This window comes from Anopheles ziemanni, chromosome 3 (genome assembly GCF_943734765.1).
Source record: "Anopheles ziemanni chromosome 3, idAnoZiCoDA_A2_x.2, whole genome shotgun sequence".
NCBI lineage: Eukaryota > Metazoa > Arthropoda > Insecta > Diptera > Culicidae > Anopheles > Anopheles ziemanni.
The window spans coordinates 7,493,310-7,517,329 of NC_080706.1; the positions used below are offsets into that span (position 1 = coordinate 7,493,310).

A 24,020-nucleotide genomic window follows, 5' to 3' on the forward strand; every position below is an offset into this window, starting at 1 on the left:
AAAATTCAGAATATTTGGTTTCCTAAAACATCGTTTGCCCATCAAACATATATCCCGGTTGACTATTTTTCATATACTGCATAATTATTGCCGGTGAACCTATGCGACGAGACGTTAGCTACAATTTACCCAGGGTACCTATGAGTCGAGTAGATAGCTACATTTTACCCAGAGTAGCTGGCCGTCGAGTTGATAGTTATAGTTTACCCAGAGTAACTGGCCGTCGAGTAGATAGCTACATTTTACCCAGTGTAGCTGGCCGTCGAGTAGATAGCTACATTTTACCCAGAGTAACTGGCCGTCGTTGTTTCCGCTGGTTGCAGTGCCTAAAATTGCCAAATCTCGCATAACTTGTTAGTTTCAGAACCGATTTTCACAATTGACCCCTCAAATGAAAGGTCTTGTAAAGAAAAACATCTTGATACAACAAAGATTCCACCTCGAAACTTTTTTTTTATGAGATTCCAGCACCGACTGTTTAGTGTTGCTAGTTTGGATCGGCACCAAGATAAATACACACTATATATTTCAGTATTTAATCATCTTGATCGGCACGGAACCTGTTCGATCCGATCCGATCCTAGCATAGTCCAAAGGGACTTTGAGGGACTAAGTCCTGGCTCGTTTATATTACAGCGTTAACACAAGGTTGCAAGTACAAATTCAAGGATGTTTAGAATGCAAAATTGTTTCTGCTTTCGGGCGATGATGTGTAAACGGAGTTGTAAAAAGCTCGTAATGTCACAACAAACAGCAGAGTTTGTTGACATTCGAAATCTGTAGCACAAACAGTACAAGAAAAGTTTATCGTAGCTTGTTTTTCAACAATTTTCTGCTCGTTATGGAGCATCATCAAAGTGAAATATGCCGTATGTGCTTAGAAAACACACCGAACCTAACATCTTTCTTTAAAAAAGACCCACAACATAACAATCTTCTATTGATCGTACGAGAGACCGTACGGTTAGATGTAAGTACAATTAAATCCTGTAAAATATAATCAACAAAATTGCATTTTCCTCCACAGATTTCAATCGACGACAACCTTCCCAAGATGATATGTGAAAGTTGTGCTGTAAAATTGCAGACAATTGAAGATTATGTGAAAATATTCCGAGAGTCTGACCGAAAGCTTCGTAACACGGTGATCGAATTGAAACCAAAAGATGATTCAAACGATTCCATAGACGTTAAGGATAATAACATGTTAGATTTTTAATGTCACGCTCTTAGTTTCATTGTGGTACTAATTTCCTGAACTACCTTCCAGGCAAAACAATTGGCGGAAAAATGTGAGCATTTGTACGAGTACGGGTATAGAGGAGACACATTCCAATTCAAATGAAAATCACAATGATCCAATTGATGAAATATACGTACAGGCTACTGATGAATCGCAAGCTGATCAAAAGCCATCTTCAGTAGCAAAGCCAAACAGTCCAGTACGTCGCTCCCAGCGATTTAGAATAAAATATAAAAGCAAGCTAAACGACTCCAGCTCGAGTGCATTTGATCAGCAGTCTGATGAAGATTTCCAACCTCCGGATGAGGATGAAGATCAAACATTTATACCAGAAAACGAAAAAATAAAAGAAGAAATTCCAACAGCAAATGAAAAACCTAGACGAAGAAAACCCCAAAAAAGGAAGCAGATCAAAGAGAAAAAGGACGATCACACCAAGACCCAAAAATTAGTCAATCTTCCATCATTGCACGATTTCAAATGCTACATTTGTACCAGTGAACCTCTAGGTACTAGGAAGGCATTAATAGAGCACTTGGCGACTCATGTTGATAAAATACCATACACTTGTGAGAAGTGCGTAATGGAATCGGTTGTGCTGACTAGAGTAAGAACACTGAATACGCATATGAAGATGCACGAACAACCGATCAAATGCGACTACTGCGATCGTCGCTACAGCAACGCCGCAGGAAAATACTACCATACGCAAACGTATCACCTAGGCGGTGGCGCACCGTGCTTGGTCAGTTGCGATATCTGCGGTAAGCAATGTGGCTCGCAGGTGGCCCTTAAGCAACACATGAAGTATCATACGACAACATTAAAATGCAGTAAGTGCGACATGGTGTTCAATCATGCCAACAAACGACGCAATCATGAGCTTACACATAACGAACATCGGGGCTACGAATGCATCGTCTGTAAGAAAGTGCTACAAACGATCGAATCGTATGATGTCCACTTGAAAAAACATTCCCAAGAGCGCAGCTATCCGTGCTCCCTCTGCCCCAAGAAATTCAACACATCGTTCAATCTTATACTGCATCTAAAAGTGCATGCCAAAAATTACAATTACCGGCCGGCAAAATCGTGGGTAGAACACTACACTATACTGAGCCGTAATCCAATGCAATACAAGTGTAATCACTGCGATAGATATGGTACCGACAAGGTGAATAATATGATATCGCATTTGCAAGCTCACTTCAAAGAGCATAAGTGTGATCGATGTAATCGGCTCTTTGCCACGGCGAAGCAACTCCGTGCACACCTCACCACGTACACAGGCGAGAAGCCGGAAATGTGTCAGCACTGTGGGAAATGCTTTTCAACGAAGAACAGTTTGCGCATTCACTTGAAAACACACGCTCGGGACGAAAGCGTGGCGGAAACGAACAGCAGCGTACAATTAGTGGTCAAAGACGAGTCGTGATCTTGTTTAAAGTATTTGGGTTAGAATATACTTACTTACGTATTAAAAGTGATAATAAATTTTAATATAATTTAGAATATACAAAAATCAATAAACTTGTTTATTACCATTTTTTAGAAAAAAAAAAAACAGCATGCTACTTCGACAGACACTGGTCGAGGTGTTGGTTAATGGCATTAAGTGCAATATTTCGGCCACAAGCGGGGCAGTCGCAACTATCTACAGCGGATATAATTTCCACATCTGCATCCAGCGCATCATCCCGCACCGCATCATCCAGTGCTCGCGTGATATCAGCCTCCGTGTAACCACAGTCTCGCAAAACTTGTTGCCGTAGGGTGTGTAAATCTGGTGCAGGCATATCATTTGGCGATGAGTCTTCTAGGACTCGCGAAATATCTGCATCGGTATAGCCACAGTCTCGCAAAAGTTGCTGTTGCGCCGTAATTATATTCGATTCTCCTTCGGGAGGTTTTTTGCTTTGCGAAGCCGATGTTTTCTTCGGAGGTTGGATTGTCGTCGCCGGCCCTCTCGATGTCGATGGCATATTCACGTTAATGGAAGTGGCAGTACTATGCGTGTTGGATTTTCCTGCGCTGGTACTCTCACCGGACAGGCGCGAATAGCAAACCTCGAGATGATCACCGATCTTACAGCGGGCCATTTTTTTAAGGCACATCGGACACGAGACAATTTCGTCATCCGGTTTTTCTACCTTCACTTTCGCATTGGTACGATTGAAATCCTCGATAAGCTCATCGCTTTCATTGAACAGCTCATCAATTACGGACCGATCCAACAGGGCATCGTCTATTGAGGCGAGTTCGTCATCGGTTAGTTCATCGTCGTAATCATCGTCAATGAGGACAATGTCATCCGTGTCTTCGCCGGTGAACGAATCAATGATTTCTTTTTTGATCGCATCCTGACGCTCCTTTTTTATATTCGCGGCCGTTTTTTCTACTTCTGCCAGATCAATATCGTCAAAAAGATAGTCGGAATCGTCCGACAGAAGGATGGTTTCGATTGTGCTGCCGGTACTGGTACTTGGTGTTTCCTCTATTCGAGGTTTTTTAGATTTTGAAGGATTTGTACTACTTGCGGGAAACTTATCCAACAATCGACTTCTTCGTTCTCCTGGTCCTGCGCTCGTAGTCGTCCCCAGCGTAACACCTTTCCCGGTAAAAAGAGGAATCGGGGAAGGTTTCGGTTTTGGCGGCCCCTCATCGTCGCTTGAAAGGTCTTTAAATTGTTTCACGTTTCGTAGATTACCCCTAATAGGAGAACGGCGCGAGGTACCAGGTACCGCACTTGGATTTGGCTGTGCCGTTGTAGTTGGTTTAACTGGTTTGGGAGTCACGGTTGATGCCTTTGTTACTGGTGGTTTTCTAACAACGAGAGTTCCTCCCCCAAAATTCGGCTTTGCACCAGGAATATGTGTTTTCTTCGGTGGTACAGATCTGACTGATGGCTTTGGAATAGCAGAACCGGATGCAGGGGTATTGGGGTTGTTAAAATAATTAGATATCACATTACTCTGACTACCAGTGATAGATTTTGTTTTGCCAGATTTGGTTGGTGTCAAAAAACCGGGATTATTTTCCTTATTCGTTGCTCGCTTTCGTTTAGGAGATGGTTCGCGTATTTTAATGAATTCTCCACCGCACGTTAGCTGATGCTCCTGCCACCAGAAATCGTACGTACCGGGTTTACGATTAGTTGTACGCTTTACCAGGCCGAAAAATGGATGCCGGTTTTGACATGGACCGTTGCATTTCCACCAGTGAGTTTTGTAAAGATTAACTTCATCATGGAAGCTATGATAGACCTAAAATTCAGATTACATCTTTGTGATTATTTTAATCTTGGTAAGCTTGTTTGTTGCTTGTCCTAGTCACCTTACCGTTATATTTGTCCCAGCAATCTTATTGATGCCATTCATGATTTTTTTAAACGTTGGTCCATGTCCACCGTTACCTTCACGAATTCCCAAAACGAAACAGTACGCATGGATCATTTCGTGCAGAAGTGTCTGGATGAGATCTTTACGAGGCCTCAACTTGAGCAGCGGTTCACTCAGTCTTATGATACAACTCTTCCCCAAGCGGTTTGACCGTTGGTAGCAAATTCCTGCACAGTTGTACATTTTCTTGCTCCACTCCAACTGAACGCATGATAACTTGCCTTGGAAGAATTTACGATCAAACAGAGGAAACAATGTGAAAATGTCCGGCGTAGGATCTAGAATTTCCCATTCTGGATGAACCAGGTTCTGGGTGCTGTTGAGATCGTTATCCTTTCCCATTGCTTTCGAATCTACCACAACGGGTAACGACTGTACAATTGATGCCAACTAATCAATTCCAATCTGGTAGGATTCCGGCAATACCACTTGTTTTCGATTAATTGCGTGTTTTATTTACACTCTATACCAAGGTTGGTACATCCATATGTCTTTCGCGATGTATAAACCTTCAGCAAGAGTTGCAAAATAATGTTTATGCTTCCGAGTTGAAGATTAATTTTCGTATATTTGGGTATTTGTCAATTATTATTTGGTAAATGCAACATAATTTATTTGAACAAAAAAAGACATTAACAAGTGACATTCATTAGATGTTTCTTACAATGAACCCCAACATCGTAATAATGAAACTAACTTGTTTTGGGAATCGCACAACGATGTAATGTAAACCCATGTGTGGCTTGGCTTATGACATCCAAGACAGCAGACGCGGTGTTAGTTTTCAGTCAAAAAAGTTGTGCGTGCCCTGGTTTGGAGGTAAAAATGGGAAGAATCTGCTTTTTTCCAAACTGCGTCCCAAAACACCGGGATTTCGTTGTTTTCCCCTTCAGACGCACGTCTGAGTTCGAGAACTGGTGGATAAAAAGTGGATGGAACAACCTGCTGAGCACCAAAAAGCTTCCCGAGAAGATCCTCATTTGTGAGGGGCATTTTGACGAAAGCCTTATCAACCGACGCTACAAGGTTCCGCGGTTGGCACTGGGGGCGCTTCCGACGCGTAACGTAGAATGTCCTGCGAGAAAGGTCGTGCCGAAAGTAGAACCTCCCAACAGTGAAGTAATGCTGCATCGTTTGTTTTGCCGCCTGTGCGGTGAAATGCAGGAAGCAAATTTAGAGGAAGATGCCCCGTTGTTGGAAAACCTGGATGATATACTGCGCCATCTACAGCTATCGGACTCATTGTTGCTGCCAATGGGAATTTGCCCGGGTTGCAAGGAAAAGGCTGAGTTTGTATTGCGGTTCTGGCAGGAGTGTAACGATGCGCAAGACAACCTGCGGGTCATTTTCAACCAAGAACACACAGTTGAACTACTTGCCACCGAAACTTCTGCAAAGGATTGCCAACAGGAACCACAGGAAGAAACGTACACGGTTGAAACTATTCCCGAACCGGAAAATATGGAGCATGATTACGACTCACGCTCAGATATATATGATGTTATTATACCGAAGGAGGAAATTGCATATAGCCAACAAGCTGAAACCGTGGTGGAAATTCAAAGCGCTCCCGAAGAGCCAGAGTCACCTAAAGAAACAAAACAAGTTGTCGAAACTAAAACATCACCAGCGGATACCAGCGTTATATGCGAATTCTGTGGTAAACTACTACGGTCGCGAGCTGCTTTGAACATACATTTCAAATCGCACTCGTCCGAACGGGCACATAGTTGTTCTACGTGCGGCAAAAGGTTCAGGCAGCGCCGAGCACTGATCGAGCATGTTCAGTCGAAACATGAAAACAGACTGTTCCCATGCCGAGTGTGTGGAGAAATTTATCGCTGGCAAAAAGGACTCGATAGACATATGAAGGTACACAAAGGGAACCAAGCGAGACATCCGTGTCAAGTGTGTGAAAAAACCTTCCCACACCCTCACCAACTAAAGCGCCATATGATGCTGCACTCCGGCGATCGAATTTACTGCGACGTCTGTGGTAAAGGCTATCGGTAAGCGGTTTTGTCTTTTTTTTTCCTCAGCGATCAGCGATTGACGGGAATAAATAAAAATTAAAAATTACCTTCTCTCAGGTTCAACTACATGCTGACACAACATAAAATCCGTGAGCACAATATGTACTTCGAAGGGGTAAAACTATACACGAAACCGAACATGAGAAACAAAAACATCCGCAAAAGAAATGTAAAGAGGGATCCAGAACAGCAAGCGAAGACCGAGTACGCAGAGGAAGGTGCTTCAGAGATAGTGGAGTATGATAGTATAGCCATCGACATCAATCCAGTGGACGGAAGTGAAATAAGCCGGGAATATATTGTCGAGCAAATTGATGATAACCATAATATCTGAATCGATGATTATCACCTCTAAAACTATGAAGTGCAGTGTACGAAGAAAGTGTTTGTAAAATTCGCGAGAATAATATCTTTGATTATTTCAGATTTGTTTCACCCCGCCAATACATTAGTAACAGGTTTATAAATAAACTTTAAGTCACTGCACCTCATCCTGCACCTGCGTGTGGTTAGCCAAGATAAAGTTAATTATGATTTAATGTAGAGTAATAACCGTTTCAGGTCATTCGATTACTTTTTCCTTTCACATACAGTGGGCAGTTAATTCTTTTCCACAGAGTGGTTTTGGTTGGGATGAGTATCCGCACCTAACGCTCGCAGGTGGTAGTATAATTATTTCTAGACAAATAATGACTAAATAATGAAAAATGATTATTCGCGAAATTTAAAGTTTGCTTTCTAAAACACTATTTTCACACCTGTTGACACGGCTTGTCCATACTGTCGTATAGCGCGTAATAAAGCTCTGACATTTTATTCTTTACTCAATAAAAAATAGTCTTAATTTTTATTTAATGAAAAGGGATGGGTCTTCTTCAATCCTTTGGGTTCAAACATTCAATATCTTACCATACCCAAATGTTGGAAATTTTTCGTAATAGGAACACTTTATCAGCCTTCATACTCTACTCCTCACCAAGTGGTGTGTCGCACGTGCTATTTGAAAGTTGAACCCTGGATGCGCATGTGCCGTTATGTATGGATTTTCCTTTGTCAAAATAAACAAAGCGCAAGTGTTGTACTAACACTGACGAAGTAAGGAAAAGCTTGGGAAATGTGGCTATCGTAGGGGTCGAAATAATAGGGCATAGCAGAGTGTAGATTGTACGTGTGCCGTCACTGTTGTATAGCATCCGTAGTGAAGCACTACGATGCAGGACGGAAAATGTAAGTTGGCCAAGTTGCCCCTGTAAGAAGATAGTTTTGGTCTGCATAGACCAGTGTGAACATTTATTCGCGAGTTTATTAATTTTACCGCCAGTGTCTTCGGCTGTGTGGGAGATTAGAAAATTGATGGAAAATTAAGCTCTTACGATTGCATATGGTATAGCGAAAAAAGAAAAAACATCGCTTTTCCCGACGTCATCGTGGCCATCGCCTACACGTTTTCCTTTTGGCCATAATTGCCCTTTACAGGTGCTTTTGTGACGTGCAAGTTTATCCAAAAACCGTCGTCTGTGCTTGGGCCGACGAGCTTGATAGAATATTGGCCTAGAAAATTGTTTATAGACATTGTGAATCATGTCCGTGGACATAAAAATCCACGAGTCGTCGAATCTCGCACCGGAGGATGAAGAAAAGCCTGCTGACGTGAAAAATGAGTATTTTTGCCACACAAGGGACGAAGGAAATGATGCAGAAGGGATGAAATATGGCCTCTATGCTGAACATGAACGTCCTGGGGCCCGAAATGGGTCGGAGGATGAGTTTGATTTTGATTCTGCATTCAGCTCCGAATCGAATCACGCGCTGACGGATGAAAGCACGATCGATCAACAAGAGGAACGGGCCATTCCGGATGGCTTAATGGAACGCGAACGCTTGAAGTCGCTCGAGGATGAGCACGAGGTGTTGTCGTCCAATCTGATTGCACTTACGTCCCACTTTGCCCAGGTACAGCTGAGGCTGCGACAAATTGTAGAGGCACCCCCGGTTGAACGCGACGGCTTGTTGAAAAACCTGGAAGAATTTGCCTTCCTCGGCATACCCGAAATACAACAGAATCCTGTGAAACAGAACATTCCGGAGATTGTGGCCAATCTCGATCGGAGTCCGGAATCGGTGGAAAATCTGCGCGAAAAGCAGCACGAACTTATCGAACACCTCAAGTCGCAGCTGTTGGATTTAGAGCGGTATGCGTACGAATCCGGCGCGGGTGTTCTTCCGCAGTCGATACTGCTTGAAAAACAAAAGGTAATCATCGAAGAGATTAAAAAGAAAATCAATCTAAACCTGAACGAGCTAGACTTGCCGCAGCTTACCTCGGAAGATTTGCGCCAGCAGGTCGACAGTGCCCTAGATGAGCTGGTAAATCCGCTCAAAATGAAGGAGCAACTGGTGACACAACTGAAGACACAGATTCAGGACTTGGAAAGGTTTATCGGCTTCTTGCAGACGAACGAAAAGGCGGAAATTAAGAAACGCTTTTTGGAACAACAGCAAAAACAGCAGCTCAGCGCCAAGGAAGCTGGACGCTCAAAAAATGTACCCGAACGCCAAACGGTCTCTAAACCTGAATCTTCGCAAAGCTCAACGATCCATAGCAATGCCAACCAAACGGCTACCAGGCGAGAATCGTTCAACAGCAAAGCTTTCGGCCTGATGGATAAAGCCGGAACGTTATTACAAATGTTTGCCCTGTCCCAGTTCAACTGCGGAAGTGATCGAAATCGGGATGCAAACTATCAGTCGAAAATGATGACACGGACCAGAGAGAATTGCTGGGGCGATATACGCGCCCGGTTGGAGTACGACGTGCAGGAGATTGCGTCTCTAGCCATGACACTACAGAGTGAGCTACCGACGACAGACCCCGATCACCAAGAAGAGGAAGACGATGATCTATCACGCCCTTCCCGAGGCAATCGGAAGAATTACGAGCTGACGCTGTTGGTTCGCAAGCGTCTTGCTAAAACGATTCAACGGTTGATGCAGCATGGGTTGAGGGGAGTGTCCGAAAACACCAGCAATAGTTTGGTACCATTCATATCGGGATGCTTTTCATCTGGTGGCACAGGCCCCAGTGGCAGCAGTAGTAATAGTGGAGCAAATCGACCCAACATGGATTCCAGATCCGACGAACGTTTTTACCGTCCGGAAGTGAGACGTAAAAGTACAGGCGCAACAACTACTGCTCCGAAAAAGCAGTCCCGATCCACCGAAGATGTGTCTATGGCAAGTGTGGAACAAAATTTGTTCTCTCAGCTTGACGACGACGATGACGATGATGAGTATATTGAGCAACGTTTCGGAGGTAGCTCCGAACCGGAAATGCATGCCTGGGAGTTGCTGTTGGTGTATTATAACATAAAAAATGGCGAACGGTACAATTCTACACCGGCGAGAAAGCTATCGGAGAGCTTCAACTTGGACATCGTGGATGGGAGACCACTATCAAACAAACAGGTACCAACAGCGCAAGCAACTGCATAAAAAGAAACTGTGATTAATCCCTTTTGTGTAATTTTCAGAGTCTTCTTAGCGCAATAGGATCGATCATTGCGCTCCATAGCCCGTACAAGCGGAGCTACGATTCACAGTTTAAGGCGTTGATCTGCGCTGGTCTCAAGTAACAAAAGTCAGCAATTATGTATGGCATTCGTGTTTTTCTCATACTCCAATTTGTATCTTTCTAGTGCCCAAAAGTTAACACAATGGCTGTACCTTATCTTCCAAAGCAAAGAGCTGGTCAGCTCGTACTATTATAGCTGGAGTTACGTAGCCAACACAGGTTTCCGTGACGCACTGAAGACCCTGGATAGTTTGACACAGTATCGCTTCGATCTACCGGTGGACTTATCTGTTCGGCAATTTAAGAACATTAAGGACGTTTTTATGTAGTTTCAAGTGCTAGAGCACCTGTTCAGTCCTAGTTTCGATAATGACCGTTGGAACTATTTGAACAGTTTTAGTTTTCTTCGGTACCTTTTCAAATTACAACTATTCCTAACGAATGCTCTGTTGAGATGCAAGTCAAATATCTAAAGCTAGCCTAAACCACAATGAAAGACATCCATCCCTGTTACCACAAACAGTTATAAATATCTTCTGTACTAGAATATTGTAATATCTATCAAAACTTTCAAAGCGGTCCAAGTAAAGAAATGTACATCGATAGAGCGAAAGAGAATGTTAACCGACTGCGTAATGTTAAAGAATATCATCGACAGAGGATCGCAAAAATAACTCCAATTGTTCCTTACTCAACTTCGCATATTGATGACAAGTTAGTTTTACCAAAATAACGTAAGATAAGGGTTGTTGAATTTGTAATATCAACTTAGCTTTTTACAAACATTTTTATGTACTTTAACCACACATTTGAAAATATATTTTTATTGCAGTTTGCTTATCACTAGGTAAAACGGCCCGGTTACACGGTCCAGTTACAGGACAGAGCCCGTTTACAGGGCCCTGTAACATGGCCCGATAACAGGACCCGTATACAGGACCCGTTTACAGAGCCTGGTAACACGGCACGTTTACAGGGCCAGTTTACAGGACCCAGTTTCAGGACTCGTTTAGAGGACCCGTTTACAGAACCAGGTAACAGGGCCCGTTGACAGGTCCCGGTAACAGGGCCCGTTGACAGGTCCCGGTTACAGGGCCCGTTTACAGGGCCCTGTAACACGGTCAATTTACAGGGCCCGGTTACACGGTCCACTTACAGGACTCAGTTTACAGGGCCCGGAAAGTCAGCCCGTTGACAATTCCCGGTTACAGGGCCCTGCTACAGGGCCTAACCTTACAGATGTAGTTTGATTATTAATTTTATTCTGCGTTGGTTATTTGCATCACGTTGCAGCACCACCTTTTTCCCAAGAGTAAATGCAACGTTCGATTTGAAATTGTCCCCAAAATCACGAAAACGTTTTATTTCCCTCCTATTAGAAACATTGAATGAAACTGTGTCTGCAGATTTGTGTTTGCTCTGTTTTATTTTCCGGCAAAGTAACCATCGATAATCAATGCAACCATCGACTACCAAAAACTCGCTCATCAAATCGTTCACCGGATCAGAGCGCAACAAAAATTTCCCCTTCATCCTTAGTATCCATAGCAAAAGCAGAACGCGTGGGAAAACTGGTATGCTGCAGTGCATCTCGCTTTCGCGCTCGCTTCGCTCGTTCGTTGCTATATTGCTATCTAAGCTTAGCGTCAGAAAAGCGTTACATCAGTGCATCTCGCTTGCGTGCTCGCTTCACTCAATCGTACTGTCTAATGGAACCACTCAGTTACTGGAGTTTGTATAGCGGATGGAAATCCTGTATGACAGTTGTGAAATATTTCGTCAATAGTTGATTTTGTTTTGTGTCAAATGAAAAATAAACACATACCGAACTTGATGCAAAACTCACCGTGACCGGGTTCTATTTGGTTGGCGAAAAATAGGGTATTTGCATAAGGCTTCCATTCAGTTCCTTCGCAAGCTTCTGCAATGAGTGATAAAAAGAAAGCCCTCTTCATTTGCCTCGGTATGTAATGGTCGTGCAACTATGTGGCCAGTTTATCGGATCACGAATTAACAAATTTCTACAGGGAACATCTGCCGGTCGCCGATCGCCGAGGCCGTGTTCCTCAAAGCAATAGTCAATGCCGGCGTAGCGGACCAGTGGGAAGTGGACAGTGCTGCAATCGGATCCTGGCATGTTGGACGTAGTCCGGACCATCGAGCGTTGGCAACAATGAAAAAACACGACCTACCGTACAGCAACAAAGCGCGTCAGATCAAGAAGGCCGACTTCGAGCACTACGACTACATCTTCGGGATGGACGGGGAAAATATTGCCGATCTGAAGGAACGTGCACCGAAGGATGGAGGCAAGGCAAAGATTTTGCTGCTCGGTGATTTCGACCCACAGCAGCCGGGTGCGATTATCCGCGATCCGTATTACGACAGTGGCTCGGAAGGATTTGAACAGTGCTATGTGCAATGCGTGAGATGTTGCGACTCCTTCTTGGCAAAGGCACAAAAGGGTGAGATTTAACGAAATAGATTTAAAATTTATTTCATAATGTACTGAAAAACGGCAATAAAGTTTTTTTTTTCATAAATTATGAGGAATGTTGAAATGAATTGTATCAATTTAAAGACAAAGATTTCAAACCTCCGATAAGATCACATGAAACAATGAACGTGAACCTTGCACTATAAACGCATTTGACTGCTTCGACAGTCGCTGACGTTCAGCTTGGAGTGGCAGACCGTTCGCTCCTTCCTGTCAGTGGCAACGTCGTCATCGTGGTTCGTTGAAAGTCGATTTTAGTGCGTTTTTACCTTCTTGCGTGCCCTTTAAAGTGTCTCTTTTGGTAAAGAAAACCTTTCACAAAAATCGTACAGTTTTTTGCGACTGGACAATTTACAAATAATCGCCGAAAACGTGACTTTCCTGTCGGCCCTCCGGAGGTATGAGGAAGCAGTGGTGTTCTGTGTGTGATGCGGCGCACTAGTGTGCGTGACAGTGACTCGAACTAGGTGCTGTATACTCTGGGACTTAGAAAATTTTTCGCAGCTCGGGTCTTGTGCTCGGACGGGCTTTGCTGAAAGTGCGAACTGACGACGGACTTGTGCTCTCTTCCGTACATCATCGTCGTCGTCGTCGTCGTTTTCGCACAGTCGTTGCCGTGTGTCCGGTGTCGTGGAAGTGAAGTTAAAATTGTGGCACCATGAGCGTGGAAACGGCCATTCCCCCAGCGGGTCATCCACAGCCAGCGGTAAGTGTTCAGATAATAAAACGAGACCTATCTGCCGAATGGCGAACCGTGTTCGAGCGGATGCATTGGTCGGTGCACGGCAGGTTGAAAATGTTCTCGAAGTTTTCTCTTGCGGCTGATCACCGAACCTCTTTTTCCCAACAACAATTATCCTTCGTAACATTGGCCAGCGTTTTTACTAGATTGATTCATAATTCCCTATTTTCTCCACAAAACAAAGGAACCCCACGTATCTTAGCGCAAAGGCGACTGATACGAGGATTTCGTCTAAGATAAAGTTTAGCTCCGAGAATAAATTACTTTTGCTATGGCAGCCCGTGAACAAGGCCATACATTCTTCGTTAAAATGTAAAATTTCCTTTTTCTTCACTCATCCACGTCTTCATCTTTCCTCTCGAAGCCGCCCGCCAGTGAAATGTTCGGTTGTCGTGCATTTCGTCCAAGTGTGGCTGGTGGCGAGCGAGCAGTACAAACGAACGAACGAGAAAAATGGCGTCCGGAGACTAAGTCCCACGTCGTACTTTGTGCAGCGGACGGTGATGTTGAAAATTTCGAGATTGAATATCTCCGCCACCGTTTGTCGTAGCGCGATGAAACATGGTGCAAAATTCGTTTCAGACAAAATGCAATCATCTGATCGATGGTTGATTTTTTCGCCTTTTTGCGACTAAGTCCCAACTTTTTCGGGGACTTAGAAAATTTTTCAACCCCTCATGCTGTTCAGGCATGGTGGTGTGTTCGGTGTCGAGAGAAGATGCTCTGACTTGATGTGTTCTTGATGCTGTTATTTTTCGACTAATGCGTCGCACAATTGCACAGGCTGTACAACGACGTAATATACGATATACATATAAATGTTTTTCGAAGGAATTATTTCTTCCTTCACCGTTAGTTGTTCGACAAAATATTTTCGTGTGTTCTATTTTACCAATGTTTAACGTCTCCCGCTAACGTTAACGTGAATCTTTTAATAAACCACGTATGCTGATTCTTATGAATAGTGTTGTCAGGACTGATGGTGTTGAAGTTACCCCAAAATGTAATATTTATTATCGACCGAAATAGTGTTTGCCCCTGCATGGCACCATTTGTGCATTCGAATGTGGGTTTATTTGATACCGGTCCCGCGGTGTAACACAAATTTATCAAACATTCAATGAACGCAAAACGCGATTCGTTTATGTCCTTGGCTGTGAATCGTCGTCGGCATGAAGTACATACTCGGTGTAGAAGAGAATGTTCCACCAGATGAAAGTAGCAGCTCTATATGACCTACTTCGGAGGAAGAAACTGCCTTTGGTGTGTCCATCTTTCTTAGGTCGAAACGAAAGAAAATACTGCATGAAATGAAGCTGTTGTTTTAACTTATCTGAGATAACATTTTATAAATTATATTCTTAAAACTTAAGTTGATTTAAATTTCTCAACAAAATATACACTTTCGTTATTTGACACTGCTGATTGTGTGAGTATCATTGAGGTATGCATGCATACATGTGGTTTTTAATAATTTATGTTTACTTTCAACACGTGTAACGGAGATCTAGAAAAGCATCGAATTGAAGTGTTATTTTTGATTTTGAAATTAAATAATTTAATTTCTGCTTCTTACTTACCACGTGGCGTGAGATGACTCTTGGCCAATGGTCCGGTCGAAAATAAACTTAAGAGTCGAACCCCACCGGTCCCTTTAACAAATTGTCATCTACAACTGCCTGCTTTAACCTGCTACTCTCGGTCATTCATAGACCAAAAACTATCAAATGTGAACACCGATGCTTCCAATCTCCCTTGCTCCGAACCACACTGCTTCACATTTGTCACCCTCCACATTGCAAGTATCGCGTGGAAGAATCAGCTGTTGCATGAACGTAGGACATGTGTGTTATTCCGATGTACTGCTCCCCCAAAACCTCGTCGGTTCAAGGTGCGTGTGTACGAAGTAGGCGTTGTTGATGGTAAATGACTATCGCGAACTACTGAACAAGCCTTTTTAAATCCATTTCTAAACCCTGCCATATAACTCGGCGGAAATCGGCGACCTCATGGTAACCACATTGTTAGCACGTGTTAAAGTCGAACGTACGCACAGAAGGGGGCTCTGTGTGTTTATTGGAGCCGAACAAGCCGGAACCCCAAAACCATCGCCGGACATCAGGGCTTCGCGATCGCGTACGAAAAATTCACGCTCACAGCTAAGGCTTCCGCCTTGTCTAGCGCAGCGTACGACGGTGCAACGTTCTCTCTGGCGTATGGTAGTAGGCCCTGCTAAGTCGCTGCCCGCGAGGGAAGGTTATCTATCAACTCCACGACGGTGTGGTAGTCATCCACGGTAATACATACATACGGTTCTGGTCTTGATAATAACCTTTTAAACATGAGCTGACACTCCTTCACTTGTTGCCGAATGGATCGAGCAATATTCGGTAGGTGAGGATTGAACCACGAATCTGACATATTTTCGCAATCCGGCAGTTCATTTTATAGATCAACTTTCACTTACGTTGCTCGAGACAAAAAAAAGCCACAGCACGGCGATCGAAAACGCACACGCTTTCCGCGGTTTGGCCGTATTGTTGGGTGGGAGAGTGTACCGGAGGCCCTACAGAAATAACTTATTTTTAAACTTCTCAATCCCGTATGTCAGTGGGCAAAAGTCGTTTCGGTTCTTTTTGGGATGTTTGTTGTTGGTTGTTGATCGTTCTTTGACTAATGTCGCGGTGACGGTTTGTGGTTGTGTCGTTACAGGATTCATTGAAGCAAATGAACGGAACAGCTGATCGGCCGAACGGAGTGAGCAACGGGCACGCGGGCAGTGGTGGTGAGAACGGTGAGCGGCAGAAGAGCAGCCACAAGAGTTCGAGCAAAGACAAACACCGAGACAAGGATCGGGACCATCATCGCTCGGATAAGGACAAAAATCGCGAAAAGGACAAAGGCCGCGATAAGGACCGCGAGCGGGAGAAGGACAAAAGCCGCGACAAGGATCGGGATAAGCATAAGAGTAGCAGTGGCACCGGCGGAAGTCATTCCTCGTCATCCAAGAGTGGTAGCGGTGGATCGTCCAAGTAAGATTATGCCTTGTCTTTTGTTGATTGATTGTTCGCAATTGTTTCACGGATATTTGACGTCTTTTATATTTTAGGGACAAGGAGCGCAGTGATAAGGACAAGCAAAGTTCCAGCGGAAGCAGCGGCAATAAAGACAAGGAAAAAACTCACCACAGCAGCTCTTCGTCGCACAAAAGCTCCAAAAGTGACAAGGACAAGGATCGTTCGAAGGATAAGGACCGGGACAAGGACAGCAAGCATCGGAGTCGCGAAGATGGCAAGGATCGTAGCGATCGCGACAAGAAGGATCGTGATAAGAGCAAATCCAGTAGCGACAAGGATAAGCACAAATCGTCCTCGTCTTCGTCGAGCAACAAGGATAAGGACCGCGAAAAGCACAAGACCAGCAGCTCGTCGTCCGGCCGGGACAAACATTCCAGCAGTAGCAGCTCGAAGCGGGACAAAGAAAAATCATCATCGTCATCTTCCTCGAAGCACAAGGACCGGCGGGATGGAAAGGAACAACGCGACAATGCTGCCTCCTCTGTGCCTGGTGAGGTGAAGATAAAGGGGGAAACGGATGCCGCTCCCCCAGGTTTCCTCAATGGCGAAGGCCATCTGGTGGCGCCCGGTGATGCCACTGCTAACAACCGGGCAGCAAAAGAGCGCGATCCGCTGGATATTTCGCAAGCCAGCTCGTGTGACTACTCTATGTCCCAGTTTCGCGCGGATGAGACCCCATTCCCGCAAAAGAATGAACCGGTGGATCACAATCAGTCGAATCAGGATGGCGAGTATCAGGACGAGGATGATGACGAAGGGGATGCCGAAAGCGGTGACAATGAAGGCTCTGGTAATGAGAATGGACACTTCAACCATCAACAACAACAACAGGCGCAACATTATCAAAATCAGGGCGGTTACTTCGGTGGAATGCAACAACAGCACGAGCAGTATCAGGCATCGATGAACCAGATCCAGATCAAACACGAGCCTCTCGATATCAAGGCAGAACCTTATGAGACGCAGATCAAACAAGAGGAAGATTCCGAGGACGAGATTCCATTGTCGAAGCGTAAGAAGAAAGATTCCGATGAGGCGTACGAGGAGGGCTCAAGCAAGAAGAAGAAGATAAAAACAGAAAAAAAAGAAAAGAAGAAGAATAAAAAAAGATCGTATGAGTCTGGCGAGGACAACGATGACGACGGAGACTACGGCAGCAAGAAGACGAAGAAGTCAAAAGTAAAGAAGGAGCCAGTGCACGAGGCACCCAAGGTACCTATCCTTTGCAATGTAGGCATCTTTATAAGCGAAACAGCTTATAGAGAGTTTTGTTGTGCTATCAGCGAAGAACTGAATAGCTGGTGTGCGAACGCTAATGGTAATTCTGTTTTTTTTCTTTTTTTTTTCTATGTTTTGCTCGCTATGCCCACAAATCAGCCCACAAAGGGAGCTCTCAAGACGGAGGTTAAAACCGAAACAACCCGAACAAAAGGTGGTCGCCAGAAGAAGAAAGAGGAAGAGGAAGAGCAGGAAGTGTGGAAATGGTAAGTCGTCGTTTAAAAAACGTAGATGCACTTTTGCCGCGAAGGTTTTACCCTCCGGCCGCTGATAGCTGTTACGTTGGAGCAGTGCGCATGGAAAACGCACGGGAATTGTTTTGAAAACACCGGGCCGGTAAAAAAAAGAAGAAAAGAAAAACAACCGGTGTCTGTGAGCGGAGCGTGCGCACTGTACGTGAACGTTTGTATGGCATTCGCTGGAGAGCATTGGGTTTTTGTTTTCCTAGCGCCGGTGCAGATATAACGGGTGAGGAAAAAATATTGTGGCATGTCGGACGAGTAGATCACTTCGTTGGACGTGCAACGAAAGTAATGGCGCTTGCAGTTCAGTTTTGAAGGTGCAATAGGCAAGCTAATGCTTACTTTGTATACGAAGAAAGGGTTGTGAAGTGTTGTATAATTTTTCAAATTAATTTCTTCAACTTTTGACCGGTGTTCGTAAAGGTTAATAGTTTTTCATGTTTTAACGCATGGGTGTTCTGCTCTTGTCACATGAGGTGTATGTACAATGGTTGGCTATCCGCAAGTAGTTCTCAAAATGTCCACCTTATGCATATTGGCGCTGTGAGCGGAAGAAATACTTTTTTCCTGTCAATATTTTGACAGGTCGCTGTTACCACTTCGCTTTGGAAAGAGCGATTGAAAGTTGTAAAACGCAAAATATTTACACCAAGTCGTGTTGAATGATTGGATGTTGGCCACTTTGCGTTCGCTGATTCCATGGAGTTTTATGTGTCGCCATGGATTAGGTGCGGTGTACCGCTCGAGAACCAAGCTAGTGCAGCATCGAAGTTGGCTAAGGGCACGTGTAGCCGGTGGTAGTCTGATAGTGCTCGATCAACGTGCCTTTAATTCTGGAATATTACATCGTCAGCGGGTTAAAAAGCGCCCGTTGCTGTCTTCTCCATCTAACCGGTGTGATTGTGTGTGCATCAATCAGCTACGCGCGGGGGCTAAAACCTATTTCTTTTCCTATTACGTCACATTATTTCCCAGGTGGGAGGAGGAGAAACGTGAAGATGGTTCCAAGTGGACCTACCTGGAGCACAAAGGACCAGTCTTTGCACCGGCCTACGAACCACTGCCCCCGAGCGTTACGTTCGAGTACGCCGGCAAAAAGATGCGACTCTCGGAGGGTGCCGAGGAGGTGGCTGGCTTCTACGCGCGGATGTTGGACCATGATTACACTTCCAAGAAGGCTTTCAACGAAAACTTCTTCAAGGATTGGCGCAAAACGATGACACAATCCGAGCGGGAAATAATTAAGGATCTGGGACAATGCAATTTCCGCTCCATGGCGTCACACTTTGCGATGGTTGCCGAACAGAACCGCAATCGTACGAAGGAGCAAAAGGCCGAGCTGAAGGCGGCAAACGATAAAATGATGAAGGAGTACGGCATCTGTGTGATCGATGGGCACAAGGAGAAGATCGGAAACTTCAAGATTGAACCGCCGGGTCTGTTCCGTGGTCGCGGTGAGCATCCGAAGATGGGCCTGGTGAAGCGACGCGTAATGCCGGAGGATGTCATCATCAATTGCTCGAAAGACAGCAAAGTGCCGGTTCCACCGGCCGGTCACAGGTGGAAGGAGGTGCGACACGATAACGGCGTGTCATGGTTGGCCTCCTGGGTTGAAAACGTTCAGGGGCAGGTGAAGTACGTCATGCTGAACCCGAGCTCGAAGCTGAAGGGTGAAAAGGATTGGCAAAAATATGAGACGGCCCGTTCCTTGTTGAAGCACATCGATCAAATTCGTAACACGTATCGCGAGGAATGGAAGAGCAAGGAGATGCGCATCCGACAACGTGCTGTGGCCATGTACTTCATCGACAAGCTGGCGCTGAGAGCGGGAAACGAAAAAGACGAAGATCAGGCCGATACGGTTGGTTGCTGTTCGCTGCGTGTCGAGCACATTCAGTTGTGTAAGGAGTTGAACGGCAAAGAAAACGTGGTCGTCTTTGATTTCCTCGGTAAGGATTCGATCCGCTACTACAACGAGGTGGCGGTGGAAAAGCGGGTCTTCAAAAATTTAGAGTTGTTCAAGGAGAACAAAAAGACAGGCGACGACCTGTTTGATCGCCTAAACACATCGGTGTTGAATGAATATTTGAAAAACCTTATGGAAGGTAAGTGGGAAAAGCGAATAATGCAAATCAACAGCCCACTTGGATACGCTAACCATGTTTCTATGTTTATAGGATTAACCGCGAAAGTGTTCCGTACTTTCAATGCCTCCTTTACGCTGCAAAAGCAATTGGAGGAGCTGACGGATCCCAATATGACGGTGCCGGAGAAATTGCTGGCCTACAACCGTGCCAATCGCGCTGTGGCTATTCTCTGCAACCATCAGCGGGCCGTCCCGAAAACGCACGAGAAAAGTATGGGCAATCTGAAGGAAAAAATTCGTCTCAAGCGCGAGCAGGTGGAGCAATGTCAGCAAGAGCTTAAGGTGAGGGGATTCGTTGCTGCTACGCTGTGTTTAACCGTAGTGTTTGGCGATGTTGTTTGAATGTGTCATTCAAATGTGTCCTACTTTATTGTATGTGTTAGGATCTCAATAAGAGCAATGTTCGTGATGCCACCGCAAAGGATAAGAAAACCAAGCAACTTGAGCGTTTAATGGAGCAACTGAAGAAGCTCGAGCTAATGGAGACGGACAAGGATGAGAACAAGACGATCGCGCTCGGCACTTCGAAGCTGAACTACTTGGATCCTCGTATTTCTGTCGCATGGTAAGACGCTCTCGCGTATGTTGCATCGGGATGAACTCCGCGATTAAACAATCGATGATTTCCATTTTCAGGTGTAAAAAGTTTGGTGTACCGATCGAGAAAATTTTCAACAAAACTCAGCGCGATAAGTTCCGTTGGGCGATCGATATGGCCGATGAGAACTATGTGTTTTAAAAGGCTTCTAGAATACCCGGGAATACCGTTGGTATCATTTTGCATTCATCTGATCAGAAATGCAGAGAGAGAGAGAGAGAGAGAAAAACAATAGGAAACGGCTGCGTCAAACAAATTATATCCTTTTCCTATATACGGAAATACTTTTCGGCGTACCCCGTCATCTGTGAACATTTAGAAAATCACTTTTGCACGATACTACGCGTGTGACGAGAGTGGACGGTCGATACCGGGTCTCAACCTCGCGGAGGCAATGTGTTTGTGACAACCGTCCACCAACATTGCTGTTTCTCTTCCCCGCTTATATTCACCATTGTGCAACATCTGGTAAAGACAATGTCGTGTGCTTTTATCAGCATTGGTTAGGAAGCATTGGATATCCTTCGAATACGAATTAAAATGTAAAATGCTTCCGAAAGCCATCGGGACACACATACACTCACACACAATATAGAGCATGATGTGGGCCGATTATCAATAATATGTACGTCCAAGGGCGTACTTTATTGCGTTAATAACAATAGGGACTAGTTTTATAACGTGTAAGAAAGTATAAACGAATAACTAGATGAATGTACCTACAGATATGAGCGAGGTATATAGAGTAGTGAAACAAGAAAAAAACGAGAACGTTTGTAAAGTTCTGCTTACTTCTTTTTTGTTGTTCTAGGAAAAATAGCCAGGCAATAAGAAAGAAACCGGACGATTAGTGGAAATCCACGCAACGGGGAGTGAGATCGAGTGACAGAGAATATTTTATTTATTTTAGCGAAATTCCATCAATCAAAATGCTCGACTATCGTTTATAATCAACTGCTTCAGGGTGGTAGGGATCCTTCCACGTGTTGTAAATGAAGATTTAGGGGGAAACCATAGGAAGGAGACACTATGAAACACACGGACACAAAAGCAAGCACCCTACAAACTGTACGCAAATTGTAATTTTAAAATTTTGTTTTTACTTTTATGTATTCTTCGGGTTTTGCGTTGGCACAGTGTCCACTGTGGTTTGCTGCCCAATCCAATTGATCCCGACTGCCGGCGGCATACGGAGAATCCCGTATGACTCTTTTAACTTACGAAAACATCTTGCTAGACAAATTACAACATCGTGTACAATCAGGTTTCTCGGGAGGGGTTTAAGTTAGGTTGTACCATGATTCCATGTCCGTCTTTGTTTTGTTCCAAGCACATGAGATACGGATGGGTCCAGTAATATAATGTCTGCAACAGCTTGCAAGGGCAACGCTCTGAAGCCTGTGGATGTATGCCAATGTGTGCGTCTTCAATGTGCACTTCAATTTTCTAGCCAATTTTCGTCAACCCCCGATACCAAACGCGAAACGTGTGTGGTGTGTTGTGTGGCACCCGGCCCTGTCCCCCTGGCCACATTTAGCACAGGAAACGTGCGTCGATCGGTAGGCCGATTAATTATTTGGTTTTGTAAGCGGTTGCATAATGATTGCGTTTTAAGTAAGCATTGTAGGGTTAAGGATCGATGCGGTATTCGTTTTGGAAAGGCAAATTGATGCTACAATTACACTCAAAACACACAAACATAGAAACGATTGTAAAATACTTTGGTAGGATATAATAACTCAGAATATATGAAAGTATATAAAAGGAAAAAAAAATAACAACAATTATCAAGTAATCGAACAACGGAAACACACGCAAATATAATGAACAGACAGACAGACTGGGGTCTATTAAGGATGTACGATCTGGTTTGTGCGTGGTCCGGTGGTTGCAATATCAGGAAAAAAAAGCTAACCACACCAACAGCAGCGCCGGAAATGCCGATGATGGAACCGGTGCGTAAGGAGTGATACGTAGTGTGCAACTGAAGAGGAAGCAGGAAAAGCAGCCGAAGAGAAAATATTCCATCAATTAGGCTTCAAGGTGAACGATGGTAAGAATGTAAAACAGTTACTTATCGTAGGAAGGAAAGCCAAAAGCGAAAGGTAAATATTAAAACAAACTAACAGAAACACAAACAGTAATGAGTTTAGGAGACAAACATAGAAACTGATAGCGATGAACAACGGTGGTAGTGGGATGTCATCGTTTCCACCGAAATATGGGGCTTTTGGCTTTCCTGTGATGCACTCGGAGGGATTTCAGACACCATCCGAACTATCCCTTTAGTGATCGTCTGCTGGGATATACAGATGGATTTATCGATGGGAAGGAGCCACGTCCTCATCGTCCTTTGTTCCTCTATGGAAAAAAAATAGTGTTAAGAAAAACAATATGATAAATATAACTGCTCCACGAGGGTAAATTATTGCGGCACAATTGAAAACCGCTAGCCACGCGCGATATAAGAGCAGCGTTTTAAAGACGGCCGTGAGCGTGAGAACATGAAGTGAACGGAAGTTTACGGAAGAACTGAACTCGAGCTCGGAGGCTTGGGAATCGAGGAAAGGAAAATTCATTAACAACACCGATTACGGAACATAAGGGTTGTGTGTTTTGGTGGTTAGAATATTTGAAACACTACAGAGTGACAAAACAAAACACAACACACACTCCCCGAGGTATCGAAAGGTGGGCAGACGCAACCAACCATTAGCAACGTAAGCAGAAGATATAGGTGATGCGGGGAGGGAGAATTAAACATGAAAATCAATTTAGGCAAACATATTGATGGAGAGAGAAGTGCGAAAAGGGCTGAGAAGAATGAGTAAATGATTCTAAGAGAAAAAAAAGATTAAAATAAACGACATTAAATGAAAACGTTCTGTTGATGGCAAATTTTTATTCCGGACGTGCTCGAAAGAAATGTTTTTGTTTTACTTCAGTTTTTATGTTATATTCTTAAGTTAGATTTTAAATAATAATTTATAATATTTCAAACGTGATGATTATATCTTTAGTCTGGGTGACGTGGGTGGAAAAATTCACCTGCCTTCTGATTAAAAGCTATCAGCGTAAGCGGAAGTTACGAAATAAGAGGTTAAAGCTACATCCTTTGAATCTTTTATTAAGCACGAGGTATTGGATAATATTTTCAAACTGACAAGCTTTTTCGTCGTTGGTGAGTTATTGCTG

At 44.1% G+C, this 24,020-nt stretch overlaps 5 protein-coding genes across 5 annotated transcripts; 4 read left to right on the forward strand and 1 right to left on the reverse strand.

The window, feature by feature from the left end:
- Nucleotides 1–1,054: 1,054 nt before the first annotated feature.
- Nucleotides 1,055–7,362, forward strand: LOC131289646 (uncharacterized). Its single transcript, XM_058318943.1, has 5 exons — nucleotides 1,055–1,206; nucleotides 1,271–2,674; nucleotides 2,796–2,982; nucleotides 5,404–6,650; nucleotides 6,732–7,362. The coding sequence occupies exons 1-5, from the start codon at nucleotides 1,055–1,057 to the stop codon at nucleotides 7,006–7,008; spliced, it is 3,267 nt and encodes a 1,088-aa protein (XP_058174926.1). The 3' UTR covers nucleotides 7,009–7,362.
- LOC131289570 (DNA-dependent metalloprotease SPRTN-like) lies at nucleotides 2,815–4,992 on the reverse strand. The gene is made up of 2 exons (XM_058318856.1): nucleotides 4,582–4,992; nucleotides 2,815–4,506 (listed from the first exon to the last, which is right to left on the reverse strand). The coding sequence occupies exons 1-2, from the start codon at nucleotides 4,981–4,983 to the stop codon at nucleotides 2,815–2,817; spliced, it is 2,094 nt and encodes a 697-aa protein (XP_058174839.1). The 5' UTR covers nucleotides 4,984–4,992.
- Nucleotides 7,363–8,378: 1,016 nt separating the features above from the next.
- Nucleotides 8,379–10,574, forward strand: LOC131288753 (RUN domain-containing protein 1). The gene is made up of 3 exons (XM_058317927.1): nucleotides 8,379–10,139; nucleotides 10,205–10,302; nucleotides 10,370–10,574. Exons 1-3 carry the CDS (start codon nucleotides 8,379–8,381, stop codon nucleotides 10,572–10,574), a joined length of 2,064 nt encoding a protein of 687 aa, XP_058173910.1.
- A 1,597-nt stretch (nucleotides 10,575–12,171) lies between these two features.
- LOC131287568 (low molecular weight phosphotyrosine protein phosphatase 1-like) lies at nucleotides 12,172–12,774 on the forward strand. Its single transcript, XM_058316628.1, has 2 exons — nucleotides 12,172–12,208; nucleotides 12,273–12,774. Exons 1-2 carry the CDS (start codon nucleotides 12,172–12,174, stop codon nucleotides 12,719–12,721), a joined length of 486 nt encoding a protein of 161 aa, XP_058172611.1. The 3' UTR covers nucleotides 12,722–12,774.
- A 176-nt stretch (nucleotides 12,775–12,950) lies between these two features.
- Nucleotides 12,951–21,036, forward strand: LOC131289080 (DNA topoisomerase 1). Its single transcript, XM_058318279.1, has 8 exons — nucleotides 12,951–13,448; nucleotides 16,197–16,516; nucleotides 16,594–17,773; nucleotides 17,939–18,045; nucleotides 19,057–20,186; nucleotides 20,259–20,521; nucleotides 20,650–20,792; nucleotides 20,864–21,036. The coding sequence occupies exons 1-8, from the start codon at nucleotides 13,401–13,403 to the stop codon at nucleotides 20,964–20,966; spliced, it is 3,294 nt and encodes a 1,097-aa protein (XP_058174262.1). The 5' UTR covers nucleotides 12,951–13,400; the 3' UTR covers nucleotides 20,967–21,036.
- The last annotated feature ends 2,984 nt before the right edge of the window (nucleotides 21,037–24,020 follow it).